Here is a 24,470-nt window from a genome sequence, read left to right on the forward strand (position 1 = left end):
AAACATCATCTACAGAGAGATATCAACTTGAATAACAGAGAATTTCTATGAAACCATGGAAACCAGAAGGAAGTGGCACAACATTTTTCAACTGCTAAGAGAAAAGAACTCTCAACCACAAATTTTATATCCAGTGAAACTATCCATCAGGAAAAAAGTGAAATCAAAATGTTCATTGATGAAGGAGAACTAAAAGAATATGTCTCAAGAAGACACATTCTTAAAGACTGGGTAAAGGAAGTACTTCAACCAAAAAAGAAATGAATTTTTGAGACCTGGGTTGCTTAGTTGGTTAAGCATCTGCCTTCAGCTCAGGTCATGATCTTAGGGTCCTAGGACTGAGCCCCCACACGGGGCTCTCCACTCAGTGGAGAGTCTGCTTCTCCCTCCCACTCTCTCTGTTCCTCCCCCACCTTGTGCCCTTTGAAAGAGTACTGGAGCGTTAGGAAGGAATAACAATGGAAAGAGCAGAAATATAAGGGAATGTCAAAGACTATCCTTCTCATCATAAGTTTCCTAAATCATATATAATGACTGAAACAAAAGTTATTACATTATACTATCTGACACTTAAGACAATGATAGTTAAAAGTGGGTAGGGTGAAGGAACTTAAACAAAAGGCTTTTACACTTCACTCAAAGTGTTGAAACACTGATACTAGTAGAATGTGATAAGACACATACATATATTATAATACCCATACCAACTGCTCAGAAAACTACAGAAGGTAATACACTCAAAACACCATAAATAGGGGCACCTCAATGGCTCAGTGGGTTAAGCCTCTGCCTTCAGCTCAGGTCATGGTCTCAGGGTCCTGGGATCGAGCCCCACATCAGGCTCTCTTGCTCAGCAGGAAGCCTGCTTCCCCTCTCTTTCTGCCTACTTGTGATCTCTGTCAAATAAATAAAATATTTTTTAAAAAACATAAATAAATCAAGATCAACTCTTTAAAAATGTTCAAGTAACCCAAAAGAAGTCAAGAAAAATCAATAAAAAAGAAACAGAGCAAACAAAACAAGTAACAAAATAGTAGATTCACCCCCAACATATCAATAGTTACCTTAAGTGTTGCAACAACATGGATGGACCTGGAAAGTATTATACTAAAACAAGTAAGTCAGATAAAGACAAATACCATATGATTGCACTTAATGGGGAATCTAAAAAACAAGTGTTACAGGCTGAAATAGATTACTACTTCCCTTATCTCTGTTATCCTACATCTTCCAATGTATATAAAAGCTTTAAGTTCCTGTATTAAAGCACTTTATAAACTGAAATAGGTAAAGTGTGGCTTCTGTCATCCTGACTGAACCCTAACAGAGTCCTCACAACTATGTCCTATCCCGCATCAAAGCAAAGCAAATTGCAGATTATAAATCAGAAGGCATTAAAAAGAAAATCACAGGCTCAAAAATGGTGTCACTCAGGTTAAGGTCCCACATCAGTAAACCATGACTTACTACCTAACCTAACTGCAGTTTCATTCACTCCCCTATCTGTGTAACTTCTAACTATCCAACATGGGAATTTCTTAGTCAGCAGAAGGAAATTTACTGACAGATCCCCTCCATTCCACTTAGAAGGATGATCTTGGCTACAACAATGGAATCATTGCAATTAATTAACTTTTTTTCTACTCCCTCTTCATCTTTAAAAGCCTTTTCTGTTCTGTAACACTTCAGAGCTCCCTTCTACTTAGTAGAAGGGATGCTGACTGACTCATGAACTGATTAATAAAGCTAATTAGATCTTTAAATTTTACTGTTGACTTTTAGTTATTTAACAAAATCTTATCTTCTCACAATCCTTATCTCCTAACAAGCCTCTTACTAACAAGCTGTAAGAGATACTGAATTAACACACTGGTTTAAGAGATAGAAGAGAAATTTGAGAATTCAGAAGATAGTAAAAATGCCAAAGCATGATTAACTGGAAGAGTGAGGTGAGGGAGATGTAAGAGTCAAGAAGACTACAAGTTGTCGGCTCAGATGACTAGAAGAAACTGTTTGGGGAAGGCTGGGAGAGATGGGATAATGGTAAAGAGTGCACATTCTGGAGACAGACTGGCTAGCTTTAATCTTGGTTCCATCTCTTAGCAGCCACTGGATCTGAATAAATCATCTAATTTCTCTTTACCTCAGTTTCCTCACTTATAAGGCCCCTGCAAGAATTAAGTTGGCTAAATACTTGCAAAGTAACTGTTACGTAGTAAGCACTCATTAAATGTTACCTATTTTTGTTTTTTAAATTTCAGGTAACTTGGGACATCTGAGTTAGCAATGTGAAATGCTGTCCTTATGAGGGTCTCTAGTTTTATCACTAAGAATAGCTTGGTAATTAAACACTGACAAAAGCTGAATCTGGCTGAAATTTATAAAGGGTTTCATTATTTATCTTTGTTTTTTGTGTAACTTGTTTTTGTGTAACTTTTTGTGTAACAGCTTTACTTGTCCTAATTGGTCTCCTTTTATCTTAGAGATAATGGTTTGTATGACAGACAAGATTTCCTTTCTTATAATTGCTAGAAGATCAGAGCAATCTTAGTGGTTTATTCATAGAAAATATATTCATCAAGGATGGTAAATAGGCTTGTTTTTCAATCAACACTATTCCTTATGGGTGCTATTTTGAAGTCATTATCTGAGATCAATGAGCATGACCACAATCATTTTGCAGTATCTGTTAGAAGGAAAGAATGGCAATACATGAATTGTGTATTAGCAGCTCTAAACGGGTTTCTGTGGTGTATATTTTGTTATTGCTGTTGTTTTTAGATTTTATTTTTTTATTTAGAGAAACAGCAGGGGGAGGGGGAGCAGAAAGAGTATCTTAAGCAGACTCCACACTGAGTGCAGTACCCGATGCAGGGCTCGAACCAGCAACTATGACCTGAGCAGAAACCAAGAGTGAGATGCTTACCTCACTGAGTCACTCAGTGAGTCAGGGTTTGCATTCTATAGTACTCTCATTGGTGGTTCAACTCTATGTTCACACCCCTTTTCTTTTCTTTCTCTCTCCCCTCCCTACCTTCTTTCTTTCCTAAGATTTTTTTTTTTAAAAGACTGTATTTATTTATTTGAGGTAGGCAGAGAGGCAGGCAGAGAGAGAAAGGAGGAAGCAGGCTCCCCGCTGAACAGAGAGCCCAATGTGGGGCTCGTTCCCAGCACCCTGGGATCATGACCTGAGCTGAAGGCAGAGGCTTTAACCCAGTGAGCCACCCAGGCGCCCCTCTTTCCTAAGATTTTTATTTATTTATTTGAGAGCGAGAGAAAGTGTGAGAGATCACAGAGGGAGAGGGAGAAGCAGACTTGCCTCTGAGCGGAGAGCTGATGTGGGGCTTGATCCCAGGACCCTGAATCATGACCTGAGGGGAAGGCACACTTAACAACTGAGCCACTCAGGCGCCCCCTGCTATTTTTTTCTTTCTTTTCAACTTTCAATTTGTCATGTCTTGCTCTGTTTTAAAGTACCTCTGTGAACTGATTGCCTTGTATCCTTTCTGGAACAAGATAAAGTATGTAGTAAATTAAGGTAACTTTAGCCAGCAGGAAAGCATATATACACAATTGGAAACTCTGGCAAGAGCATCAGATTACTGCCATAAATGTAGGAGCTACTAACAAATAAATGGTGCTAGACACTCTGAAGTAAATAAGAACATCCAAGGAAAGGCTACACAGTGAAAATTTTAGTAGAATGTAAGCAAAATCCTTGGGGACACTAATAGTTAACAGGAAGTAAGGAAGAGTTAAAAAAAAAAAATGCCCAATCACAAAAGTCAAAAGAACTAAGATGTGTCACAGAAAACAATGGGTAAAGGAATTACTGTGGATTTTTGTTTTGTTTTTTAATATACCAGACTTAATAACTGCATTTTTAGGCTGAAGGAAAGGTGCAGAATAAAAAGAAATACATGAAAGTTACCAGAAAGATAAACGTAGTGTGAAAGTGATGTTTTAGAATAGAAGATGAGAGGATGGGGTCAAGGCCACATGTGGATGGCTTGTACTAAAGGAATACTTTCAAACTGGACTAGAAGACAGAAGACTGGGTAAAGAAATGATTAGTTTGTAAACAGAAGAACTGAAATTTGAGAGAAAGCACACATGATCTCATTTTTTTCTTTAAAGAAAATAAGGAGAAAGGTCTACTGAAAAGAATGAGGGTGTGATTTCAATAGGTGCTTAAGGAAAGCAGTAAAAGGTTTAAAGTAAGCTTTGAGAGAAATATGAGAATGAGCTGGCTGTGGGCAAGTAAAAGGACTAAAAGAAAGCACTGCGTACCCAAAACAAATTAAACTGATATAGTGGTGACATTCTGCAAAAGCATTCAGCTTCCAAGGTATAAAGGCATTCAACGGATCCCAGACAAAATGGAGTAGTCCCACTCAGCTTCAGCCTTAAAAAAGAAAATCAACACACAAACATAAGACTCTAAAAAGTGGAAAGAAGAAGGTGAAGTAGCTAGGGACACCTTGGGACTTGAATATCCTGAGTTCTCTTTTTGAACCTCCTATATCGCAGAGGGAGTGCTAGAAAATCCTGTAATTCAGAAACCCCAAGAGCCAAAGATTAAAAAACAAAAACAACAACAACAAAAAAACCACTCCTAGAAAAGCCTGATCTCTTTAGCCAAAGAACTGGGAAGAGAGTGGTCCCGTAGTATAAAAAGCTTTCCTCTAATATTCCCTACTCCAGCCAAATACTAAATGAAAAACTCCCCCATACCACCCATTGTGTCACCGGGGCTGAGTGGGAAGCTGGATTTTCATCCCCACCATCAAAAAAGAGGCAGAACAAGGCAATGTGAGATGGCATCAGCTGGCACTCTACCCAAGTGGTACTGTCACTGGGACCCAGCAGGGAAGCTAAATTCCAATCCTACTCAGAAGCAACAAAGTAGAACAAAGCAATGTAAGGCAGTGTTAGTAAGACTCTATTTTTTTCTTCTCCACTCCCCAAGTGTCAGCAGGACCCAGTGGAAAATAGAACTTCCAGGCTTACCAGGGAGCAAAAGGCACAAAGAAGTAAAATAAGGTGGAGGTGGTAAAGCAGATATTAAATTATGGTTCCTGTTCCCCAGTGTCAACAGGACTCAATGGAGAGATGAATTTCCACTGCCACCCATCAGCAATGAGAGGAGGCAAAGCATTCACAATTCAGCATTCTGCATTTGCTGGGGTGGTGTCAGCAGAACCAGGGAGATGAAGATCTAATCATATCTGAAACTGTACACTACATTAACTGGGGGCCTATCTCCAAAAAATGAAGGTTAAATAGGATGCAGGGTCTCAGAACATAATACCCAAATGTTCAAAATATGATTGAAAATGACATGCTAGACTAAGAACCAAAAAAATCCCAACCTGAATAGGAAAAAGACAACCAAGAGATACCAAGATGACACAGAGGGATTATCTGACAAAGATTTTAAAGGAGTCATCATAACAATGCTTAGAGATCAAACACACATAGAACAAACAAAATAACAGCCTCAGCAAAGGAAAAAAAAAAAAAACAGAAGATATAGAGAAAACGAAAAGGAAATGTTAGAACTGAAAAAGAACAGAAAATTTTTTTAACTCATTGGATTGGTTCAATGACATGAGGAGTATGACAGAGGAAAGCACCAATGAAATTAAAGAAAGAAAAATAGAAAGTACCCAATTTGAATAACAACCAAAAAATGGACAGAACCTCAGGAACCTGTGAAACCGTAAGAGAATGATCCAAAATTTATGTCATCAGAACTTCATAAAACAAGAAGAAAGAGTACAGGGTCAACAAAACTATGTGAAGAAATAATTGCTGAACCAAATCTTACAAATTTGGTGAAAACCATAAATCTACAAACTGAAGACAAGCAAGCCTCAAAGAGAGTAAACCCAAAAACTATATGCCAAGACACATCATAATCAAACTGCAGAAAACTAAAAACAAGGAAAAAGTGTAGAAGTGCTAAAGAAAAACATCACATTACCTAGAAACCAATGATTCAAATGACAGTGGATTTCTCATGAGAAACCATGAAGGATCAAAACTATTCATCATTGGCTTCAGTAAAGGCTATGCCTTCAAGACTTAATAATATGTTTAGTGAAGGGAGAAGGTGGTCTTCACAAAGCTTCAAAAGACTGCAATTCTGGGGCACCTGGGTGGCTCAGTAGGTTAAGGCCTCTGCTTTCAGCTCAGGTCATGATCTCAGGGGTCTGGGATCGAGCCCCACATCGGGCTCTCTGCTCAGCAGGGAGCCTGCTTCCCCCTCTCTCTCTGCCTACTTGTGATCTCTGTCTGTCAAATAAATAAATTTAAAAAATAAAAAAAAGGAAGACTGAAATTCTGGATGGGACATCACTTAAGAAGCAGCAATGTCCTTCCTTAACTCACACAATCCTCATGTCCACACTTGAGATAACAATGGGCTTCCTCACAGTGGGCAATTAAATAGTTTCTTAAAGTACTTAGTTAAGTGCCAAAAATGCTTTATGTGCTCCTAGCAAGGGAGGATGTTATCATCATGTTATAAATAGACATAATAATGTCCTTAAATTAACAATATTTGGTCATACTACGGGAAAAATCAATTATGTGACTTTAATAAAATTTATTCACACATGAAAATAAAGCTTTTTTTGAAATCGGTAAGAACTTTTTTTAAACATATATAGAAGGCCATAAAACATACCTAGAATTAAGGTCTTAAAGAGACTAAAGGGAAGAAAAGGAATAAAAGGGAATACAGGATAGTCTGATGTTCTATGGCGGTGTTCAAGGTTGATGAAGGAAAGAAGAGAAGCTAGAAGGTTGCTGACACATGAGGAGAAAAGAAAGAGTGCACAAAAATATACTGGAGATTTAAGAACAGTTATAGTAAAATGAGAGGTTAGGAAATCCTGTCAAGATAAAAATGCACTGGACTGAATTCTACTACCTCTGAAAGGAAAAATTACACGGGATCACAAAACCCTGTTTTTAGAAGGTAACTGAAATTCCAAGAAGGAATGCATCTCAAGTTGTTAAGAAGGTCTAGAAAACCCAAGGTTAGTTGTTCGATGGATCAGTATGACTACTAACATCTCCTAGAAATACATTAGGAGTTGGAATTTTTAAAAACCTTCAAACAAGGTTCCAAAGACATGTGTAAGGTGCCTAAATAAAAAATGAGTAGATGAACTCACCAAAAAAACATGGCATACTTTAAAAAAAAAAAAAAAAAAAACCTACTACTTCAGTATATAATTGTGGCTAAAATTTAAACACTCATTCTGATACCATAAAGACATGCATTCAGGGGCGCCTGGGTGGCTCAGTGGTTTAAGCCTCTGCCTTCGGCTCAGGTCATGATCCCAGAGTCCTGGGATCGAGTCCCGCATCGGGCTCTCTGCTTGGCAGGGAGCCTGCTTCCTCCTCCTCTCTCTCTCTCTGCCTACTTGTGATCTCTCTCCTTCAAATATATAAATAAAATCTTTAAAAAAAAAAAAAAGACATGTATTCACTCAGTTAGTATGTGAATGCCTCTTCTGCACCAGGCACACCGCAGACACAGCAACAAGTTAAGACACACAATCTGTCCCCAAAAAGCTTACATTCTACTGGCAGAAGCAGACAGTAAGAAACACAAATAAAAGAAATACATAGTATGTTGAGAGAAAACTAAAGCAGGGAAAGGGATTGCATTCTAGATGAGACTAGGCTGAAAAATAAATCCCTGCAGAAAGAGTTATCATGTCTCCTTCTTCCATGAGAATGAGGATCCACTGGTCCTTTTTACCTCTCACATCAAAGTACCCATCCAGGATGTAGCAGATCCAGGTGCAAATGTTCCTCATAGAACATCTTAATCTTTTCTTCATACTTTGGTAGTTTACTTCATATACAGTTATTATGTCCATGTAAGAGTAGTTTCTCTTCAGATCTTCTCTAATTCTTGAACATTTTCATATTTGTCAGCAGCCAGCTTCCAGTAAAGAATCCTGAGCCAGCACAGCCGCTCCAGGCTGACCAGGTGGCCAGGCGCAGCATGGTGGGGCCACCTCTGGTAGTGAATGGACTTATCCACATACCAAGCCTGCACTATGAATGGGCCAGGCTGTCACAAGCACCCACATGCACAATGGCAGAGCCCCAGCCCACTCACCTTGTACCTACTACCCAATTGTTAAGACTTACCATAAAGATACAATAATCAAGACAGTGTGGTATTAGTAAAAAGGTAAATATATAGCTCAATGGAACAGAATAGAGTCCAGAATCAGACTTACACAAACATGACCAATTAATATTTTACAAAGAGGCCAAGGAAAGTCAGTAGAAAATAAGTCTTTTAACAAATGGTTTTGGAACAACTGGACATTCATATGCAAAGAACACAGACATTGACATAAACCTCACTCCTTATACAAAAATTACATCAAAACTGATCCTAGAGCTAAATGTAAAGCATGTAACTAGAAAGTTTTTTGAGGGGAATATCAAGAGAAAATCTTCATGATCCTGGATTAGGCAAAGAATTCTTAGATATAATAACAAAACATAATCCACAGAAGAAAAACAGTAATAAATTAAACTTCATGAAAATCAAATCCTTTTTCTCTGCAAAAGACACTGTTAGGAGAATAAAATTACAAGCTGTAGACTAGGAAAAATGTTTGTAAATGACATCTGATAAGGGATTTACATTTAGACTCTGTGTATGTGTGTGTGTGTGTGTGTATTTTTTAAGATTTATTTGACAGAGAGCACAAGCAGGGAGAGTGGCAGACAGAGGAAGAGGGAGGAGCAGACCCCTTGCTGAGCAAGGAGCTCAAGAAAGGGCCTCAATCCCAGGATTCTGGGATCATGATCTTAGTCAAAGGAAAACACTTAACCTACTGAGCCACCCAGCCACCCTTATCTAGAATATATCTTTAAATGTTCACCACTCAATATTAAGAAACCCAATTTGAAACTGGGCAAAAGACTTTAAAAGACACTTCACCACAGAGGATATGTGCAAGGAAATAAAAAGATATACAACATCATTATCTATGAAAGAGATTTAAATTAAAACCACAATGAGAGAAGTACTATAGACCTACGAGAAATGGCCAAAATAGAAAATAAAAGCAATATGTTAACAATAATGAAGAGCTTTAAAACTACCATTCACGGGGAGGAGTCAAGATGGTGGAGAAGTAGCAGGCTGAGACTACATCAGGTAGCAGGAGAGCAGCTCAATAGCTTATCTAAACATTGCAAACACCTACAAATCCAACGGGAGATCGAAGAGAAGAACAACAACAATTCCAGAAACAGAAAATCAAGCACTTTCTGAAAGGTAGGACTGGCGGAGAAGTGAATCTAAAACGACAGGAAGATAGACCTCAGGGGGAGGGGCCGGCTCCCGGCAAGTGGCGGAGCAACGGAGCACAAAACCAGGACTTTTAAAAGTCTGCTCCACTGAGGAACATTGCTCCAGAGGCTAAACTGGGGTGAAGCCCACGCGGGGTCAGCGAGGCCCCAGGTCCCGCAGGGTCACAGAAGGACCGGGGGTGTCGAAGTGTCACAGAGCTCCCAGGTATTAGAACAGAGAAGCCGGCTACAGAGACAAAGCCGAGGACTGAACTCTCAGCTCGGGGTTACCTTGAACTGGTCGCGGGCTGGCTGAGCTCGGAGCGCGGCTGGAGGCTGGGGATACGGGAGTGATTGGGTGCTGTCCTCTGGGGCCGCACTGAGGAGTGGGGTCCCGGGCTCTCGGCTCCTCTGGGCCGGAGACTGGGAGGCCGCCATTTTCATTCCCGTCCTCCGGAACTCTACGGAAAGCGTTCAGGGAACAGAAGCTCCCAAAAGCGAACCCAAGCGGATTACTTAGTCCGGCCGCCGGTAAGGGCAGTGCAATCCCGCCTCCGGCAAAGACACTTGACAATCACTACAACAGGCCCCTCCCCCAGAAGATCAACAAAACTATCAAGGAAAGCAGGTTCAATTCCTAAGACAGCAGCAAAATTCCAGAGGAGGAGAAAGCAAAGCACGGAACTCATGGCTTTCTCCCATGATTTTCTAGTCTTGTGGTTAATTCAATTTTTTTTTCTTTTTTCTTCTTCTGCTAAATTTTTTAAAACTTTTAGCCTTTTCTTTTTTGACGTTTTTTGACTAGTTTATCTAAATATCTATATTTTTTCTTTTTTATATTTTTTCTTTATTTGTTTTATTTTTTAAATTTTTTTCTTTTTTTTTCTGAACCTCTTTGTATCCCATCTCCCCCCACACACACACAGAATTTGGGGTCTCTTCTGATTTGGTTACAGCGCATTTTTCTGGGGTTTTTGCCACCCTTTTAGTATTTTATTTGATCCTTCATATCCTCTTATCTGGACAAAATGACAAGGCGGAAAAAATCACCACAAACAAAAGAACAAGAGGCAGTACCGAAGGCTAGGGACCTAATCAACACAGACATTGGTAATATGTCAAATCAAGAGTTCAGAATGACGATTCTGAACGTTCTAGCCGGGTTCGAAAAAGGCATGGAAGATATTAGAGAAACCCTCTCTGGAGATATAAAAGCCCTTTCTGGAGAAATTAAAGAACTAAAATCTAACCAAGTAGCAATCAAAAAAGCTATTAATGAGGTGCAATCAAAAATGGAGGCTCTCACTGCTAGGATCAATGAGGCAGAAGAAAGAATTAGTGATATAGAAGACCAAATGACACAGAATAACGAAGCCTAGCAAAAGAGGGACAAACAGCTACTGGACCATGAGGGGAGAATTCGAGAGATAAGTGACACCATAAGACGAAACAACATTAGAATAACTGGGATTCCAGAAGAAGAAGAAAGAGAGAGGGGAGCAGAAGGTCTATTGGAGAGAATTATTGGAGAGAATTTCCCTAATATGGCAAAGGGAACAAGCATCAAAATCCAGGAGGTGCAGAGAACCCCCCTCAAAGTCAACAAGAATAGGTCCACACCCCATCACCTAATAGTAAAATTTACAAGTCTTAGTGACAAAGAGAAAATCCTGAAAGCAGCCCGGGAAAAGAAGTCTGTAACATACAATGGTAAAAATATTAGATTGGCAGCAGACTTATCCACAGAGACCTGGCAGGCCAGAAAGAGCTGGCATGATATATTCAGAGCACTCAACGAGAAAAACATGCAGCCAAGAATACTCTATCCAGCTAGGCTATCATTGAAAATAGAAGGAGAGATAAAAAGCTTCCAGGACAAACAAAAACTGAAAGAATTTGCAAACACCAAACCAGCTCTACAGGAAATATTGAAAGGGGTCCTCTAAGCAAAGAGAGAGCCTAAAAGTAGTAGATCAGAAAGGTACAGAGACAATATACAGTAACAGTCAGCTTACAGGCTAATAATGGCACTAAATTCATATCTCTCAATAGTTACCCTGAATGTTAATGGGCTAAATGCCCCAATCAAAAGACACAGGGTATCAGAATGGATAAAAAAACAAAACCCATCTATATGTTGCCTACAAGAAACTCATTTTTAGACGCGAAGACACCTCCAGATTTAAAGTGAGGGGGTGGAAAACAATTTACCATGCTAATGGACATCAGAAGAAAGCTGGGGTGGCAATCCTTATATCAGATCAATTAGATTTTAAACCAAAGACTATAATAAGAGATGAGGAAGGACACTATATCCTACTCAAAGGGTCTATCCAACAAGAAGATCTAACAATTTTAAATATCTATGCCCCTAATGTGGGAGCAGCCAACTATATCAACCAATTAATAACAAAATCAAAGAAACACATCAATAATAATACAATAATAGTAGGGGACTTGAACACTCCCATCACTGAAATGGACAGATCATCCAAGCAAAAGATCAACAAGGAAATAAAGGCCTTAAATGACACACTGGACCAGATGGACATCACAGATATATTCAGAACATTTCATCCCAAAGCAACAGAATACACATTCTTCTCTAGTGCACATGGAACCTTCTCCAGAATAGATCACATCCTGGGTCACAAATCAGGTCTCAACAGGTATCAAAAGATTAGGATCATTCCCTGCATATTTTCAGAACACAATGCTCTGAAGCTAGAACTCAATCACAAGAGGAAAGCTGGAAAGAACCCAAATACATGGAGACTAAACAGTATCCTTCTAAAGAATGAATGGGTCAACCAGGAAATTAAAGAAGAATTGAAAAAATTCATGGAAACAAATGATAATGAAAACACAACGGTTCAAAATCTGTGGGACACAGCAAAGGCAGTCCTGAGAGGAAAATATATAGCAGTACAAGCCTTTCTCAAGAAACAAGAAAGGTCTCAAGTACACAACCTAACCCTACACGTAAAGGAGCTGGAGAAAGAACAAGAAAGAAACCCTAAACCCAGCAGGAGAAGAGAAATCATAAAGATCAGAGCAGAAATCAATGAAATAGAAACCAAAAAAACAATAGAAAAAATCAATGAAACTAGGAGCTGGTTCTTTGAAAGAATCAGTAAGATTGATAAACCCCTGGCCAGACTCATCAAAAAGAAAAGAGAAAGGACCCGAATAAATAAAATCATGAATGAAAGAGGAGAGATCACAACTAACAGCAAAGAAATACAGACAATTATAAGAACATACTATGAGCAACTCTACGCCAACAAATTTGACAATCTGGAAGAAATGGATGCATTCCTAGAGACATATAAACTACCACAACTGAACCAGGAAGAAATAGAAAACCTGAACAGGCCCATAACCAGTAAGGAGATTGAAACAATCATCAAAAATCTCCAAACAAACAAAAGCCCAGGGCCAGACGGCTTCCCAGGGGAATTCTACCAAACATTTAAAGAACTAATTCCTATTCTCCTGAAACTGTTCCAAAAAATAGAAATGGAAGGAAAACTTCCAAACTCATTTTATGAGGCCAGCATCACCTTGATCCCAAAACCAGACAAGGATCCCACCAAAAAAGAGAACTATAGACCAATATCCTTGATGAACACAGATGCAAAAATTCTCGCCAAAATACTAGCCAATAGGATTCAACAGTACGTTAAAAGGATTATTCACCACAATCAAGTGGGATTTATTCCAGGGCTGCAAGGTTGGTTCAACATCTGCAAGTCAATCAATATGATAGAACACATTAATAAAAGAAAGAACAAGAACCATATGATACTCTCAATAGATGCTGAAAAAGCATTTGACAAAGTACAGCATCCCTTCCTGATCAAAACTCTTCAAGGTGTAGGGACAGAGGGCACATACCTCAATATTATCAAAGCCATCTATGAAAAACCCACCACAAATATCATTCTCAATGGAGAAAAACTGAAAGCTTTTCCACTAAGGTCAGGAACACGGCAGGGATGTCCGTTATCACCACTGCTATTCAACATAGTACTAGAAGTCCTAGCCTCAGCAATCAGACAACAAAAAGAAATTAAAGGCATCCAAATCGGCAAAGAAGAAGTCAAACTATCACTCTTCGCAGATGATATGATACTATATGTGGAAAACCCAAAAGGCTCCACTCCAAAACTGCTAGAACTTGTACAGGAATTCAGTAAAGTGTCAGGATATAAAATCAATGCACAGAAATCAGTTGCATTTCTATATACCAACAACAAGACAGAAGAAAGAGAAATTAAGGAGTCAATCCCATTTACAGTTGCACCCAAACCTTAAGATACCTAGGAATAAACCTAACCAAAGAGACTAAGAATCTATACGCAGAAAACTATAAAGAACTCATGAAAGAAATTGAGGAAGACACAAAGAAATGGAAAAATGTTCCATGCTCCTGGATTGGAAGAACAAATATTGTGAAAATGTCTATGCTACCTAAAGCAATCTACACATTTAATGCAATCCCTATCAAAATACCATCCATTTTTTTCAAAGAAATGGAACAAATAATCCTAAAATTTATATGGAACCAGAAAAGACCTCGAATAGCCAAAGGAATATTGAAAAAGAAAGCCAAAGTTGGTGGCATCACAATTCCAGACTTCAAGCTCTATTACAAAGCTGTCATCATCAAGACAGCATGGTACTGGCACAAAAACAGACACATAGATCAATGGAACAGAATAGAGAGCCCAGAAATAGACCCTCAACTCTATGGTCAACTAATCTTCGACAAAGCAGGAAAGAATGTCCAATGGAAAAAAGACAGCCTCTTCAATAAATGGTCCTGGGAAAATTGGACAGCCACATGCAGAAAAATGAAATTGGACCACTTCCTTACACCACACACGAAAATAGACTCCAAATGGATGAAGGACCTCAATGTGAGAAAGGAATCCATCAAAATCCTTGAGGAGAACGCAGGCAGCAACCTCTTCGACCTTAGCCGCAACAACATCTTCCTAGGAACATCGGCAAAGGCAAGGGTGCAAGGGCAAAAATGAACTATTAGGATTTCATCAAGATCAAAAGCTTTTGCACAGCAAAGGAAACAGTTAACAAAACCAAAAGACAACTGACAGAATGGGAGAAGATATTTGCAAACGACATATCAGATAAAGGGCTAGTATCCAAAATTTATAAGGAACTTAGCAAACTCAACACCCAACAAACAAACAATCCAATCAAGAAATGGGCAGAGGACACGAACAGACATTTCTGCAAAGAAGACATCCAGATGGCCAACAGACACATGAAAAAGTGCTCCAAGTCACTCGGCATCAGGGAAATACAAATCAAAACCACAATGAGGTTAAAAAAAAAAAAAAAAAAAAAACCACAATGAGGTATCACCTCACACCAGTCAGAATGGCTAAAATTAACAAGTCAGGAAATGACAGATGCTGGCGAGGATGCGGAGAAAGGGGAACCCTCCTACACTGTTGGTGGGAATGCAAGCTGGTGCAACCACTCTGGAAAACAGCATGGAGGTTCCTCAAAATGTTGAAAATAGAGCTACCCTATGACCCAGCAATTGCACTACTGGGTATTTACCCTAAAGATACAAACACAGTGATCCGAAGGGGCACGTGTACCCGAATGTTTATAGCAGCAATGTCTACAGTAGCCAAACTATGGAAAGAACCTAGATGTCCATCAACAGATGAATGGATAAAGAAGATGTGGTATATATACACAATGAAATACTATGCAGCCATCAAAAGAAATGAAATCTTGCCATTTGCATCGACATGGATGGAACTAGAGGATATCATGCTTAGTGAAATGAGTCAGTCGTAGAAAGACAACTATCATATGATCTCCCTGATATGAGGACATGGAGATGCAACATGGGGGGTTAGGGGGATAGGAGAAGAATAAATGAAACAAGATGTCTTTATGCTGTTCCATCATTCTGTATGTCCAACTTTACACCAACATCACAATGTTTGATTCATTATTATAATTTTATTAAGTCTTAAAATCAGGTAGTTTAAATTTTCAAAACTGTTATAGCTACCCCAGTTTCTATATATTCTGATACAAAGTACACCTGATCGTCAATTACTATTAAAAAAAAAAAGGCCTAGAAGCATTTTTGTTGAAATTGTATTGAATCCATAGACCCATTTATCCCAGGGTCCTGGAATAGAGCCCGGTGTCAGACTCCCTGCTCAGTGGTCTCTCTTGCTCCCTCTGCCCCTCCCTCAGCTCATGCTCTGCCCCTCCCCCTGCTTATGCTCTTTCTCTCAAAAAAATAAAATCTTAAAAAAAAAAAAAAGAATTCACATCCATACAACATTCAATCTTATAGTCCATGACCATGAAGCAGCTCTCCATTTAATTATGTCTCCTTTAATCTCTCTCAACAATACATCATAGTTTTCAGGGTACAGGTCTTGAACATTTTTTGTCATATTTATCCCTAAAAATTCCATATTTTTAATACCCATGTAAATGACTTTTTAATTTCAATTTCCTAACATTTGTTGCTAGTATATAGAAACCCAGTTAATTATACTGATTTTGCATCCTACAACCTTGCTAAATTTGTTAATTCCAGTAGCTCTTAAGTACAGTCGTAAAGACCACATAATTAATTTCATCTTCGAATAAAAACAGCTTTACTTCATTTTTAAACTGTATGCATTTTATTTCTTTTTGTTGCCTTATCATACTGGCTAAAACCAAGATCAGCAAACTATGGCCCGCATGCCAAATCTATGTCACTGCTTATCTGTGTACAGCCTATAATCCAAGAACAGTTTCACATTTTTAAATGTTTAAAAGAAAATTAAAGAATACTATTTCATGGCACATGAAAATTATATGAAATTCAAATTTCAATGTCCATAAATAAAGCTTTATTGGAACACAGCCAGTCATTCATTTAAATGTATTTATGGCTACTTTCCACAGCAGCAGAGACCATATGGCTCCCAAAGCCTAAAATATTTACCATCTGGCCTTTTATAAAAAACTCTGCTGACCCCTGGGCTAGAATCTCCAGTACAATGCTATGCAAAAGAAGCAAAAACAGACATTTCTTCCTTGTTAATACTTAATCCCTCATAATCTGTAGGAAGAGTAAATTTAAACCATGGATAAAAAAACAGCTACTAGGTTTATAGTGTAAGCAGGAACACTTACTCAAGGCTCATTTAACATTTATTTTCCACATATGCATGAACTGTTTACAGATCAATATAGGACAAAATCATCTTTATTGTTAATCTTGACTTTAATAAAACTAACACAATAGCATGGTATGTAAAACATGTATCAAGCCAATTGGTAGTAAATATACAATAGGTGATAGAAAGTATACAGTTTATAATAAGACTTTTTTAAAAAAGAGAAAGAAGTAATTTTCTAATAAATCTTTTTACTAAAAAGCTACCACTGCTTTTTATCCAAAGCAATATGTTGAGAAAAACCACTCACTTTATATACTTAAGTATATGTAAATATATTTGCACATACTTATATATTTTTACATATGGCTAATCTATTTCAATAAAAAAATAACATACCCATAATAAAAGGCAGCCATAAGCATATAAGTCAGAACTTGGAGAAGCTGGCTTTCCCATTTTCAGTTCAGGTGATATCAAACTCAAGTCACCAACCACCATGTTCACTGAGGCTCGCTGACTCTACAAAAAGAGTCAGTTAAATACTTTTTTTAAGATTTATTTATTTATTTATTTGACACAAAGAGAGAGGGCACAAGTAGGGGGAGCAGCAAACAAAGGGAAAGGGAGAAGCAGGCTCCCCACCAGGCAGAGAGCCCAATGCAGGGCTGGATCCCTAGGATCCTGGGATCATGACCTGAGCCAAAGTCAGACACTTTACAGAGCCACCCAGGTGCCCCATATAGTTTAGAGACAATACGGACGAGGTAAACTTCTGGGAAGTCCTCTGCATTTACTCAATACAAAAACAAATTCTTTCGAAATATTTCATTCTCTCTTGCTTTCAAATATTTTTACCCAATTTCTGCTATTATAAATTGCTCTTAAAATCAGGCTCATAAAATTAACAGTGATACTTTGGTTACATTTCACATTACAGACTCAAGTAGATTCAAAACGAAGACATCGATTATTTAAACATTTGGAACCTCTTTCATTTCTTTTAAAGATTTTATTTATTTATTTATCTGACAGAGAGAGATACAGGGGGATAGAGAACACAAGCAGAGGGAGTGGGAGAGGGAGAAGCAGGCTCCCCATGGAGCAGGAAGCCCCTATGGGGCTCGGTCCCAGGACCCTAGGATCATGACCTGAGATTGACTGACCCACCCAGGTGCCTGGCACCTTTTTTAAAAATAAAGTTCAGAGGGGGCAGAAGGAGTGCTATTTTCTAATTTTGAAAATTCTAAATAGCTTTTTAAAAATATATATTTTTTTATTTATTTATTTGACAGAAAGATAGAGATCACAAGTAGGCAGAGAGGCAGGCAGAGAGAGAGGAGCAAGCAGGCTCCCTGCTGAGCAGACAGGCTGAGATCATGACCTAAACCGAAGGCAGAGGCTTTAACCCACTGAGTCACCCAGGTGCCCCTCTAAATAGCTTTTTTAAAAACTGGAAGTCTACAATGTACTTTCCTTCCTTACTGATTATTTTCTAAGTATACCATTTCTTATGTGTCAAAAAATCAGTGATAAGAACATGAAACCTATGTATTCAGAGACACCTCGGCTGCAATTTCCACTCTCCCATTTTTCTTCCTGTGTGACCTTGGGTTTTAACCTCTTTGAGCCTAAATTAACTGTAAAATGGAAATAATACCATCTTACAGAGCTACTCTAAAGATAAAGGTAATTAGCACAATAATTACCTAGTACAGATCACTAAGAGTTAATTATCTCTTCTTGCACTAACTTTATCCTTGCTTCCCACAGTGTGGTCAAGAGTCCTGTGGCTAAAGCATCACCTGAGACCTTGTTAGAAATGCAAAATCTCCCCCAGAAATGCTAAATAAAAATTTGCATATTAACAGGATCCTAGGTGATTCATATGCATTGTAAAGAAAAGCAATGACCTTGACAACAGACTATCATTCAAATTTTTCTTCCTCATTAATACTTCAGTCTCAAAGCAGTATGAAAAGAGTGGAGCAAAGATGAGTTTAATCAGTACTTCAGAATAAGTAATTTTAAATGAAGATTAAAACACTACTTTGGGAGATAACAGTTGACAAGTAAGTATAAAAGAGGAAAAATCTTGGAGTAGTCATGATATGCATAGTTGTGCAAATGGAATGCTCAAAATGTAAAATAACCAGGATCCCTAAGAGTTGAGAACTTTTTAAACTCCTAATTCAGTCATTTTTCTTAGGACATTACCCTAATTCTCAGATAAATTAATACGATAAAAAATATTTCAATAAGTCTACTTTGTATAAATCTTTCTTAATCCAGCATTTCATTATAGTTTTACATTTTAATTTTCTCATCTTTTTGAGCTACCATATAAAAACCATTAAGACTACATATTTATACATAGGTGGCATTACCCTATGACTTGCAAATTACCGAGGTATAAAGCAGTAAAGACTTATACTAGTCAAAAGGGAACTGCTCAAGTAAAATGTTAGTAAGAATGTAGAGAAACTGAAATCCTTATACATTGCCGATGAGAATGTAAAAAATGGAGCCACTTTGGAACAGTTTGGTTCCTCAAAAAGTGAAACACAGAGTTACCATATAGCAAAACAATTCTACTCCCAAGAGAAATGAAAACATATGTCCACACAAAAACTTGTATTCTAATGATCACAGCAGCATTATTCATAATAATCAAAAAGTAGAAACAACCCAGATGTCTAACAACTGATAAATGTAAAAACAAAATATGGCATATCCAGATAAAAAAAATATTATTTGGGCATATTTTAAAAAGAATGAAGTTCAGATACATGCTACAAGACACATGAACCTTGAAAATGTTATGCTAAATGAAATAAGCCAATCACAGAAGGCCACATATTGTAAGACTCCATTTATAGCAAAGGTCCAGAATAGTAAAGCACAGAGACAGAAAGTGTAGTTTCCAAGGGACTAAGTAGAGAAGAAAATGGGGAATGACTGCATTGTATTGGGTTTCTTTTTGGGATGTTAAAAATGTTCTGGAATTAGGTAGTGGTGATCAATACACAATGTTGTGAATATACTCAAAACTAGTATTGAATTGTACACATTATGTGAATTATACCTCAATAAAGCTATTATTTTAAAAATGAAAACTGCTCCCATGAGATCATGTATATTTTTAGCCTGCCCATTCTAACAACAACAACAAAAAATCACAGTATGCACTTCCATTGTCTAAAATCTCGTCTTTAGGGATGCCTGGGTGGCTCTGCCGGTTAAGCATCAGCTCAGGTCATAATCTCAGGGTCTTGGGATCAAGGCCCAGGTTGGGCTCCTTCCTCAGCAGGGAAGCCTGCTTCTCCCTCTCTTCCCCACTTGCTATCTCTGTCTCTCTCTCAAATGAATAAAAATACATTAAAAAAAAACAAAAACAACTCTATCTTTTTTAATTGCCTCTTCTGAGACACTAAAATTATGACACCAAATTAGCAGGTAACATAGTTGAACCATCATTTATACTAAATGGAAAAGTCCAAGGTTCCCAAGTTTCTAAAAATACCCCATTAATCAAAAATTAGCAGAGTATGTATATCTATATTTAACCTACTGGTAGGAGAGGGCACCAGCAGAAGGGGAGATTGGAGATGGCCACCTAGTTTTCCCTGCATATTTACAAGCAATTATTGCTTGATGATGATAAAATTATTAATCATTAGTATTATCAGTATCATTGACTGTGATGTTAGGTTGCTCTTAATACTTAGAGTTAAAATATATAATGCACACGCGTGCACACACACACACTATATATATTTTTTTTTTTTTTTTTTTTGCACAAATTTAGAAACTTTTGTTCTATCACCTAGCTGGTAATACTTGCTTACATTACATGGCATTACAAGCCTTAACCAAGACAAAGGTCTTATAATAAATTACCATATCATGTAAAAGACTGAACTAATGTCTAATAATATTAAATGAGGTCCAGAACCTATGTAAAACCACAATACTTTACCACAGATTTGGTGAAGTCAAAATCTCCAACAATTCCTTGTTCACGATTCAAAGCAAATACATTGTTCTGATGAAGTGATCCATGAACTATGGAAGCCTTGTGCAATGTATGCAGGCCCTGGGCAACACCTTTCATGACCTTTAAAGCTTCCTACAGATAAGTACCCACAAAAGATGTCAGGAAGTTGTCAAATCATTTTAATACCTGAAACTTTTCTTTAATTAAAAGACTTCTGGAAGTAAGTGAAGCTTCTTCCAAATGAAACTTTAATGTAAGAATACAGCATAGAGAAAAAACAGACCAGAAGCCATCATCATGTAACATCATACACTTATAACTTAAAACACTGCCATCTCTAAAAAGACTTAGATTATAAATAATGAGCATATAAAGCATGTAGAAAAGAGAGACTAAAGAGTAATACCAGGTAAAAAGAATCAGGACATCCTCTATTTTTATTACTAATTCAAATTTACAATGCAAATTAAAACTTTAACTTAAGCAATTATAGTATCAAGCACTAAACTACACAATTTACACACAACACAGCTTAATGGTTATAAGCATGGGCTTTGGTACCAAAAGACCTAATTTCAATTCCTATTTCTACCTCTTGTTGAGGACCCTTTGCAAGTCACTTAATCTCTATAAGCCTCATTTTTCTCATCTGTATACAGCAGGATAACTTATACCACAGGATTGATGTGATAATTATATAGCATATATATATATATATATATATATATATATATATATATATATATATATACAGTATAATACCAGTCAAAATTTTACATAGTCTATAAAACATATAGTATTGCTCTCAACAATAGGGGTTATTTTCTCATTTAATATATCCACGAAATAGTGGTTTTTACTTACTTCTGAAGTTAAAGGCACACTGGCTTGAACAGCACTCAAGTTTGCCCTCGGATAGTATGGGACCATCAGATAAGCCATAGGATCAGACTAAAAGCAAAACAGAATAAAACTTAAAGTGAAAAATTCTTCAATGTATTTTTAGTATACATCAATTATACACGATTTCTTTATGTTATAAAGAACGAACTACCTCTCTAAAGCTTGGAGCTAAAACTTATTGTAAATAAATGTTTTCTGCCAAGAGATTAACATAAGAACTTTACCTTACACAAAAACAGGAATATCAATGGTAGTAACCCAGAGTCTTCTTTGGCGTCTCTCCATGCTCTGTGATAGGCAGCTGCTCTCTGAATCACCCTAGCTTCTGTGTCCACATCTACAGAATAGCCCTGGTACCAAAAAGAGAGGTAATGGGAATTCCAACATTAAAAATCTTAATATAATTATACATCATTTCAACTTAAACATAGTGATTTTTATATAACCTAAATTATATCTAATTTTATTTTTTAATTGTACATTTTCTATCTGCCTTGAATGCTGTAATTTAGAAAAGAAAGAACAATTCTACCTGTACCTTAATGTACATTCCATAGTGCATTACCACTAGGGCCAAATTAATTATCCTATTATGATTAGTAGTTTTCCAGCTCAATAAAGAAATCAAAGAATAGAAAACTGTATTGGTAAAACAGCTGAAATTTCAAAGACAATTTTAAGTAAAGCAAGAATTTTAAAAGGCTATTGGACAGAATGTAGTTAAGTTCACCAAAAAAGAAAAGCCCAAGTATATTCTATTAAAGATACAATATTATATTAGGGAAATGAGGGAAACTCTGAATTCAAAATTAGTTCTGGCAGCCAAACAGAAAACATAAGCATTGTGCCAGTCAACTCATATAATTTTTTAAGCGGGAGGGAGAGGGAGAGAGAGAGTCTCACCCAATGTGGAGCTCAATCTCATGACCCTGAGATCATGACCTGAGCCGAAATCGAAAGTCAGATGCTTAACTGACTAAGCCATCAAGGCACCACTCAACTCATATAATTTAAAGAACAAGCATGGATTTTCAATTTCCTGAAAAATAATACCATCACTCCCCTTATACTTCTCAATCTTCCACAGGTCAGAACTTAATCTTACCTTTAAAAGAATTATCTGCCCATTAACCTCAGAACAAACCAAAGGGCGCTTGCTGCTAAGTTCCTTCATGGGCTCAGCATCAAGAAGATCCCGTTCCAAACTCATAGTAAGAAGACCACCAGAGTTCTAGACAAAAATTTTTGTTACAATTAAAGAAACCAAACCATCCCAGTACTTTTAAATCATTAACATAATTAGTTACATGCTATGAAATGATATGGATATCATCAACCCTACTGGAGAAACCAGTAAAATAAAAATACTGAAATCTTCCTAGTTTTTCAAGTTCCTGGCTCTTACCCAAAGAGTAATCAACATACATTTAATGGCTACTACAGTTCTAGAACAAATTCTGAATATGAGTGGGATTAACCAGATATATATCCCAAAAAACCCTGATGCTTAGTTGGAAGACTTTATGTGTTTCCTAAAAATATTAAAATGAAGACAGACACAAAGGTTGTAGAATGGGAATGAGAAGTATAAAAATTATGACTACTATGAAGTAATTCTAACACCTCTGCCTCTGTTTGAAGTGAAATCCTTGAAAGTGAAAATGGTTTTCAAGTATTTTAATTCTATTACTTATTTCTGCCACTTTTTAAAAGGAATAAATTTTTTACATAAAACCTACCAACATTTTAGATCAAGGTAAATTTTATCGTGGTGTAATTTTAGCAAGAGTGGTTCTGAAATTGTTTTCTGGTTTTTATTTTTATGTGTTGTCAATATTATCTAAGTAAACCACAAAATGCAATCAACCTACAAAGGTTTCCTGGGCATACATCACAGTCACATCTTAAAATCATTAAAGGAGTCCATTAGCTATGATTAAAACATTTTATAATCTTCCATAATAAAGAGATCGGCACACTTCTAAAAACTAATTTTCAAGTCCTACACAGCTCCACATACTTACTCATCCATCCTACATAAGTGTCTAAGCTAAAGTTAAATAACTGTGAAGAAAATCCCCCATTCTTTTGAAGTCTAGTCTGAAAAAATTTTACAGTAATTGCTTTACTATTTAAGGGAACTTTTAATCTTACATATTCATGAGTTCATAACTCTATGTATACAACCATTTCTGTACTATATTTAAGGTATTATCATGAACTTAATGACAATCTTAAGGAATAGATCTTTCATCTAGTCCCTTATCCTTACCAGGCAATATAAAATAAAGAGCTAACAGATTCTGCTCTGAGAGCCGGAGCTTACCATCCTGCTCCATATAGGTCTTTTGCCCAAAACAATGATCTCCCAGGCTTTGAATCCTGCCTGCTTAGAAAACTATGCCCATGTCAACATCTCTACTTAACCAATTTTCTAGAATTCTTTCCCAGCCTGCTTTAACTTAAAAGATATATTCTGCTTTAATTCTTCATGACTGGCAGTGTCCTGCTTTTATTCTAACTCTTGAAATAACAGCTAAAATTGCTTTATCATTTCAAAAAATAAATACCTCTAATTCAAATAAGTGTCATGCAATGTACTGAATAGCTATGAGGAAAAGAGAAAAGAGAGAAAAGGATGCCAATTAATATAGATGTTAGAATACAATACGCTAATATTAAAGATAGTCTTGAGGAAAAGTTAGAACAATACCCAGAAACTATTCATCAGGAACATCTTCATAGTAAGGATAGCATAAATTTAACACTGACACACAATTTAATATCTTTGCTTTTCAACTCTCTACAGAGTAATAATTCTCAGGGGCAACAAAGCTTACCATGTACTTAAGTAACCCTATTTCAGGATAAAGCAGAGGCAGCTCAGGAAACCATTTCTGTACCAAGATATTTAGCTTCTCCTAAATTTAAAAAATATTTTTATTATAAATCAACATATATTCAATTGTGACATGTTGCCCTTCAAGAAAAAATAAGATACCAGTATCTCTCTTACTCTAAATCTAACAAAATACACAAGCTAATAAGATATAAAACCTATT

The 24,470-nt window shown here is 37.0% G+C and overlaps 1 protein-coding gene across 1 annotated transcript in view; it reads right to left on the reverse strand.

Annotated features, from left to right (window-relative positions):
• The window catches only part of STK31 (serine/threonine kinase 31), a 101,643-nt gene that overhangs the window by 10,931 nt on the left and 66,242 nt on the right, over positions 1 to 24,470 (reverse strand). Inside the window, 6 exon segments of the mRNA XM_046020910.1 lie at positions 16,908 to 17,030; positions 20,488 to 20,637; positions 21,370 to 21,456; positions 21,633 to 21,758; positions 22,514 to 22,639; positions 24,249 to 24,329. Coding sequence (XP_045876866.1) covers positions 16,908 to 17,030; positions 20,488 to 20,637; positions 21,370 to 21,456; positions 21,633 to 21,758; positions 22,514 to 22,639; positions 24,249 to 24,329 — 693 coding nt within the window.

This window comes from Meles meles, chromosome 10 (assembly GCF_922984935.1).
Source record: "Meles meles chromosome 10, mMelMel3.1 paternal haplotype, whole genome shotgun sequence".
In the NCBI taxonomy this organism is placed as follows: domain Eukaryota; kingdom Metazoa; phylum Chordata; class Mammalia; order Carnivora; family Mustelidae; genus Meles; species Meles meles.